Source organism: Pygoscelis adeliae, unplaced genomic scaffold, assembly GCF_000699105.1.
Source record: "Pygoscelis adeliae isolate BGI_AS28 unplaced genomic scaffold, ASM69910v1 Scaffold111, whole genome shotgun sequence".
Classification (NCBI taxonomy): domain Eukaryota; kingdom Metazoa; phylum Chordata; class Aves; order Sphenisciformes; family Spheniscidae; genus Pygoscelis; species Pygoscelis adeliae.
Window position 1 is genome coordinate 1,836,683 of NW_008824542.1, and position 8,272 is coordinate 1,844,954.

The 8,272-nt window shown below is 42.4% G+C and overlaps 1 protein-coding gene across 1 annotated transcript; it reads right to left on the minus strand.

Annotated features, from left to right (window-relative positions):
* Positions 1-5,785: 5,785 nt before the first annotated feature.
* Positions 5,786-8,053, minus strand: UTP23 (UTP23, small subunit (SSU) processome component, homolog (yeast); the record flags this gene model as incomplete). Its single annotated transcript, XM_009321693.1, has 3 exons — positions 5,786-6,282; positions 7,180-7,354; positions 7,983-8,053. Coding segments are annotated over 3 exons (633 nt in total), but the record flags the coding sequence as incomplete, so codon positions are not given.
* Between the last annotated feature and the right edge of the window lie 219 nt (positions 8,054-8,272).

Genomic DNA, 8,272 nt, shown 5'->3' on the forward strand with positions numbered 1-8,272 from the left:
AGAACTGGGAAGCAGAGGAGAGAGAGAGAGAGATAAAGAAATCACCAATCCTGGATCCAGCGTTGGACCTGCCAACGGGGGGTGTCGGTGTGGAGAGTGTCCCCCCGGAGGCTCACGTGCGCCCCTATTTATTGGCTCCAGCCCAAGGTTTCTAAAGTCTTCTCTTACCCCAGCTCCAGGAGTGGTTGAGACATCAGTCAGTCAAGGAGAGTGACACCGGGCCCCTCCCCGTGGCTGGCTTCTGGAGCTTTCCCTGGGGCATTGTCTGTGCTTACAGCACAGCCAGGTGGGCCTGGTCCCTTACACAGAGACATTCTGGTCTTCTCAAGTGGGCTTGAATAAGTTGAAATCTGCTTTCCTGTTAGGTGCCCCTGTTAGGTGCTGCAGAAGACACTTCAACCTGGAAAAGAGATGAATGAGTAGAAATATCACAGAGGTCTATGCAGTCACGAGTGGCATGGGAAGGATGACTAGGGAATGACTACTCAATGTTTCATCCATTACAAGGGCTAGCTGGTAGGTAGTACATTCAAAACAGACACATTTTTCATAAGATGTGTTCAAATTGTGCAACTCCTTACCACAGAAAATTAGAGGCTTAAAGTTTACATGGTCTCAGTGAGACTGGACAAATTAGTCAAACAGAAATTCATTGTGTGCTGTTAAAAAGAAAGTATTTTTCCTGGGGTCAGGAACTCCCTAACAAATTGCCAGAAAGTTGGAAAGTCATCTGGGGAAGTACGAAAAAAAGTCTTGTCTATTTTCATCCTATTCCTGAGGAACAGCTTTCGGCCACTATTGGAGGCGTGATGCTGGGCTAGACAGATTTTTGGACCATCCCGGAACAGCCCTGCTTGTATTCTTGGGAGCTGACAGAGAGGTCAGGGGTGGAAAGAGAGAGCCAGGAATTCTAGAAAACTGCTCTTTTCATTTTTTCTGAAAACCTGCCTGTCGAAACGGGTGCCAATTCACAAAGTGAAAAATTTCCTCAGTGTTTCTCCAAGACAGTCTGAAAGAGTAACCGCCCCGAAGAGTCAAATCAGTAGCATCTTTGGCCCCAGAGGAAAGAACATGGCAAAAAGATCATTCTGGATCAACTAGAAGTCAAGACTGCAACAAGAAACTCTGAAGTCCCGTACTGAATTCCTGGAAGGAGATTAGACTTAAAAACCCCCATACCATGCTTTGGGTTATGATTTCCACAGCCAGAAGAGCCTCAGTCTATCCCAGGCTATTGCTGTGAGTACCCTCAGGAGCAATTAACTACCCTATCAACAATGGCATGAACAAGGTTGCTCCTGATGTAATATCTATGTGCTGGGCAGTGAGCCACGTGCAATGTCAGGCGAGCTCTGCAGAAGAAGGATTTGGCTGCAAACCCGCCAGTGCTGCAAAGTGCATAATACTGAAAAACCATGAAGACAAGGAGTGTTTGGCATCATGGGACCTACGTTCTGCGAGAACTCTCGGGCTATCAACGCAGGATCTGTGAGCGGGTTAGTCAGACCAGCTCCCTGTTTTGAAAAGGCAGAAACTGAGTCAGAAAGGGCAATGAAGTTTTCTTAAGGGAATTAGAAAGATTTTTTTTTTAATTTGCTTATGGTTTATTATTCTGTTCCCTACTCTCCTTGACTGCTAAGCCATTTCTGGTTCACCTTTGCTACTGACCAATTCTTTCCTCCAGTTAACACCCAGAAACCCTCATATATATTTTCCTCTCTTCCTTGGTTTCTTTTAAATCCCAGTGACTAATCTACTGTCTCTTTTCTTCCTCCCGGGTCTCGGCTCTGGGTTGGTTTTGGTTGGACCCTTGTTAACAGCTTCGTGGTTTCCCTGTATCCATTCACAGAGCGCAGCTGCGTGCTCTCCCTCTGAACCACAGGAGAAGAAATCAGAAAATAAAGTCCCCCCAAGAGAGCCCAGCCTGTCTCTTCTGTAACAAGCCATTGCAACTTCTGCAAAATGGCTGCCTCCGTGGGCAGACAGCTGAGCTCTCCTAGACAAATTTGGGGCTCAGAGTGCACAGACATAATAATTACCAGAAATACATCACAACCTCCTCTCCTGGCATTAGTTAGGCCATTCCTAAATCACAAGGTGCAGTCTCTCTCTCACTCCTGACTCTCTCGGTACGAAAACTTTTGCTTTCTGTCATTCTTTCTCGGTACACGGCAATCTTTCTCCACGAAATTGTAAATGATAACACCTGCTGGGGCTCTTATTTGTTCATTCCCCGTGTCTCTGGCTGCTCCCTGTGTGAGATATTACGCCCACACAGAGGTATGAAATATACAGTAGCTGCTTGTGAAACTTCTATATGAAAGATCCAGTGAGTATAAATAATGGCATTGTTCCGACGTTCTTCATCTTGTATCTGACAGAACATGTTCAAGAAACTCCAGGAACACTCTAAAGCTGATGGAGAAGCCATTCACACTGTACCAGCGTAGCTGAAAACAAATGAGCAGGACTGCTTTGGACATCCTATTTTCCTTTCACCACCAGAATGTATTTATTCTTCAAGTCATACCATATCCATATTTACTTTAATGATTCATAAACATCCTAGGTTCCAGAAGCTTCTAATTAACTCATCTATTTCGTGTCGTTAACAGATGCTCAGGGAGTGATTTATTCTACCATACCGGATCACACCAACGTATAAATCCAGCCAATTGAATTGGCAGGCAGTCCGGGTAAATATCTTCTGCTGCTGGTAGATGAGACTCTGTCCTAAATTCAGCATTAATACCCTGCAGACTGTGGCTGAAGCATTATTGTTTTCTTCCTCTATTATTCTGCACATGTAGCATACATTGGACTGTACAACACTGGTTATTATTTCCCTCTTTTTTTAAAGAAAGATTTAGTGAGGTACTGCATAGGACTCGGGATATATATTTATCCTGTCTGAGAAAAGAGGAAATCAATAGCCCCAAAGAAGCTTTCGCTCAAGCTCCTTTCAATTTACCTCTGGCTTTCTGTAGTTTCAAAACCAAAACCAGTCCCTCCGACAAGCTACAGCGAAACGATCCTAAACGTTATTAGAAAAGTCACATTGGGGACCTGGTCTGTACTAGAGATCTGCCCAGATCTCCAGACCGTTTATTGATAAATAAGGGAGTGGGACTGGCCACCGTGGCTTTGGGCAGAAGGTGGAGCTGAACTACAGCAGCAGAGTTAGCTCTACAGGTACTTCCACGGCAGTGTTTTACACAACGCCTAGGGATGCTCCCAGTGACTCACGCTGCGGAATTATTAGAGGGACCCCAGCACCGTTTCCAGCCTGGGCCAGCTAAACCTCCACCAAAACCTGGCAGGCGGAGGCACCACAGCCAGAGAGCACCCGCACGGGGCCATTCGCAGGCAGCCACGCCGGTGTGCACTACCAGAGCCCAGCCTGGACAGAGCCAGTCCATGCCAGCTGGGCTCAGCGTCACAGGCTGCTCTCAGCGTTACTGACTTGATATAAATACAGCCTGTCAGCTTTGGCCTGGCGGACTTGTTTTACTTGGAAACTAGGGTGGGGGTTTTTTCCAGCTTCAAAACGGTAACAACACATGGTCTGATTGCCTCTGCTTGTTGCCTGGGCAGGAGCTCTCTTCCAAAACTGAAAGGCAAGTTATTTACCTCGCTGGAGGAGAGCTGCAGATTTCACAGCTTTTCTCTTAAGAGCTCACTCCCTTTTCATTCCAGTTCTTCCCAATGGCAACGCCATGACTCAGTTTGTGTTCGCAAAATACTAAGGAAACACAGATAAATATTGTTTTAAATTCCTTAAGGTGGGAGTCATTAGAGGACTGTTAAAATACTTTTTTGCAGTAATTATGTTTTTGTCTGTCTGTAGTCTTCAGAAAAGGTATATTTAAGCTTTGTGCTTCAACTGCACTGAAAGGGACTATTGTAAATAATTAGGGCGTGTTTTCTGCTCAATTTTTAAAAACAATATTTATAGTAAAGTTACTGGATTTTAATACAGTTTTGACTCAGAACAAGATTTTGAAGATGAGCCATCTCGGCTGTCTGCTCCAAGCTTGACTTACAGCAGTGCATTCTGCAGGTGGGTTTGGGGAGGGGAAAGAAATACAAGCCATATTTAAGGGGGAATGGGAACCAAAACTACATTAACGTGGCACTGTGCCCAAATAAGTGAAGGAGAAGGAAATAGGACAGCTTGAGAAAGGTGATATGCATTAAACAAATATGCTGCATGAAGGAATTTCTAGGAGTGATTAAATTTCTCCTCAGTACTATTAGCAATCAATGTAGGAACAATACCACGATGAACATGGCTGGTTTTAATTTTTAATGAAAGCTTTCACCTCGAGTACAGCACCCTTCCTTGCTGCTTCCATCTCTCGCGGTCAGCTCCCGAGGCGCATGTGGTCCTTCATATGGAACAATAAAGGCACACTCCACCCCTAACGGCTGTGTTGCGGTGAACGGCTTCGACCTGGGGCTACAGCAGCAGCGTACCGTGCTGCAAGCAGAGAGCACACCGATGCACCTCTCCCGCGCTGGCTGGAGGAAATCTCTGCAGATTCTAGGGAACGACCCTGCAGTTTCCGCTCAGACTGGCCAACTCCCGTCACGCAAGCTGGTTTCTCAAACTCCATGAAACAACTGTCCTTACCATTTGAAAAGCCAACAGAAAGCATCATACATTATAGCTGCGTACGTACGCCAGACATTCAAGAACCTGTGCAGATAATGCACATATGAGAATGACTTTGCAAACATATGATACATAGGTTGAAGGACTGTTTAAAAAACATGGCCTAAACTCATGTAGGTGAAGAAACAGAAAGCTTTCCTTTTAGAAAATTACATCTCGGTTAAGCAGAAATACACCGAGAAAAGTTAAAAATCTGGTAAGAGGTGACTGGAAACACTGTTACGGCACACCTATGCCACAGCACGTACGCTACTGCATACCCCTGCAATACGTCATCGCAGCCGCTCACTTCTGCCTCCTAACGCCACCAAACATGCAAGGTACAGGAAATAACTACTACAGAAAATCAAGTACTTGAAACAATTTTGGCAGCTCCCTCCCCCGACGCAGTTCTATTCTGTTCATAACCTTACGGACCAGTGAAACGTGCAACAGGGTCCAAGTCCCATCACCGTCAGCTGGCTGTACTTCAGGACTCCCCCACAGCTGTGCTACACTGCGATGGCATTAGGTGTTACTCAGTGCTATGATTCAGCATTTTCAAGTTGCATTCTTCCTATTTAGAAGGGAAGAATAAACTAGAGGTAAGCTAGACACACTAGAGATGCCGTTATAACGTCAGGAATATCAACACAATCACACACCCTTCAGGATCTTCTTAAAGGTCATGAACAGCAGACCTATCAGTTCACATGGAGTTTACGGAGTAATTTAGGCTGGAGGAGACTTCTCGAGGGCATCCGGTCGCTTTGCAAAAGACTTAACCTTTGTATTCAAACAATACAGATAAATAAGATGCTATGCTCTTTTAGGTCAACTCCACATTCTGTAACAGAACAACCGTCAAAACTAGTTTTAGTATGAATAGCAACCTAGACTTAGAAAGAAGCCTAGTATCCCACCAAAACCCATGTGAAACCCAAGAAGCCGTTCTAAAAAATTGCCACTGATCACGTGAACTCTCTGTCAGGAATCAAGATGCTGGAGAGAATAACGAAACATGAGAGTTCCTAAGTATTTTGTCACAAAGCCAATTACTAAACAACAGAATAAATTATTAGGACAACAACCTGCAAACGTTGGGATCCAGTAATAAGCAGTACCACCTCAGAAAAATAAGTTTTAATGTTAACAACTTGATTTCACATGATTGCAAAAAGAAAGATTAATATATAGAGTTCAAACAACGTTCAAGTCCTGCATTGTTTACATAGATGGGTTTACTCTTCTTCATTCTTCCGCACTGACTGCACGGCTTCTGCTTTAACCCTATTTCGCTTTCTTTTTCTTCTTTTCTTCTTTTCAGCAGAAGGCTCCTGACCCTCCTGTGTTTTCTTCTTTTTCTTCTTCAGACAGCTGAGAGGATTGGGGCCGCCTGCCCTTTTACGTTTCCTTCTCTTTTCACCTTCTTGCTTCGCTAGTCCTTCTTTTTCTTTAAGCTGCACAATACTTTGTTTTTGGTGCTCTGGAACAAGCTCATTTGTCTGCAATTTTTGAACAAATGCCAAAGATTTCGGAGAAGGTTTGTCTAGCACCATAGTGTTCTGAATAATAAAGAGGAGAGGAACGCCAGCCTTCTTTTTCACTTTGTTTGCTAAATCCTGGTCCTGTAAAATTAAATACTTCAGTCAATATTTTGGGATTAAATGGTATTTGCAATTCAAATGCACCTACTTTTAATACAAAACTATGAAGATAAATCACGTTATGAAAAAGATAAGAAACTTAATCTAGCAGATATACCTGGCAGTGCCTTCCAGAGCAATTTAAATTTCAATTTCTCTCCTTCTGATTAGCTGTACTTCTGATGGAAAATTTCTTAATGTTTCCTTTTTTCATGCATATATAAGCATACATGCATTTTTTGAGGAAAAAGTCCCAGTTCATTGGTATGTAGTACACCACTTCACAAGAAGGAAGATAATTTCTCTTTAACACATCATTTTAAACTCCTTGTATCTTACATAAGTACACAGAATTTTACCGTAAACCATTTTATATATAGTGTATATAATTTACACATACAGTCCCAATAACAGACCTAAGAAAAAAACTGCCTTTCTTATTTGTACACAAATTCTACCTTTATTCTTTAGCTAAAACCTCCAAAATTTCTTAAAACTGAAGTTATACGCTTATTTTCACTTTTTAGACTACTGTGCAAAACGGTTCAGGGCAGGGGATGCACACATAAGCAATATGCAAATTAACATTCATCAGTTGTTTTCTTACCTGTCAGTAGGTAGTCAGTATGTTTTCTACCCTTTCTGCTAAACTAAGCAATATCCTTCTAGGGTAAAAATACCTAGGTGTTCAAGTAAGACAAAAGATTCCCTACTTCATAATTAGCAAATACATGTAATGGTGAGTAAGGCTTTACGAGATATTAATTCCCACAAGCTATTTAAAAATCTCATAACCCAGGTTTCTGTAGGTTTCCTCATCCTTAGGTATGAAAGGATCACTTCAGATGAAGTGAAGTTACGTTTCCCATGAGCATCTACCTGTGTAGCGATAAAGAAGTGATGAGGGTTGCCTTCTTCAATCATGGAAAGTAAACAGGTTGAACCACTCACAGGATCCTTGTGGTGAGAACAGTTTCGAACTTGAAATCTTTGGGCAATTAATTTTGCTCCGTACAGTGCTTTTCCCAGTGATTCCAGTTCTTTTAGAACACATCTGAAAACCAAAACCAACAGTGATTTCTAAATGAGAAAATAACTACACACTTTCTACAACAGCAAAAGGTTGACGTGAGTTAATTAGGAATGAGCAATGCCCAGTTGTTCAGGCTCTATGATTTGTAAATGGCACCCAGTAATCTGAAAGCAGTAGCCCATCTGAAGATGTCAGCAAGATTTCCTCGGTTCCAAACAAGATTAACCAGTAACAACATTAAGTTATATTAAATGATTTAATATCAGTGTCAATGCTAAGTCCTTACATTTATGTTTGGATATCACCTAGCATCTGAACCACTACTTAACAAATAAAATTACTGGAATTAGCACAAACTGATTAATCACTGCACGCAAGTTAAACTCGGTATTGGCGCCCATCACCCTGCTTCAAACTTGCTATCAGAATCCAACCGACTCAAGCAAAAGAAGAAAAAAGATTGTCCATATGATTAAAAATCTGGAAGTTTACGGCTCCACAATGTTCCAACTATAGACAATAAAACGCAAACCTAAAATCCTCCTCTTAGGAGCAGTTAGAGCAGACGTTCACACAGGACAGCGTTAGCAGTCTATGAGGATGCTAGCTTGTATACTCAGAAATGAACAGGAGATGAAACCTAACTTACTTTGGCCACTGAGTCTCACTATTAAATGTGGACAGTGGTAGGAATGTATGGGCTTGAAATACAGGTTCAAGGATATGGCAGCATGGTGATTAATCAGAAGAAGTGAGAATGCCAAAAACCTCTTTGGAACTTTTTAGTATATATTTATCTCCAAAATAACTGCGAGATATTAAATAAAACTATTTTTCTTTGTCCAGAGAAGAAAGTTTAGCCTTCGAGGACAGTCTTTGTGGAGATTTGAGCCTGTTCTTTTTGCAAAGACTCTCACAGCGAGCCAGCTCGTTTCCTCA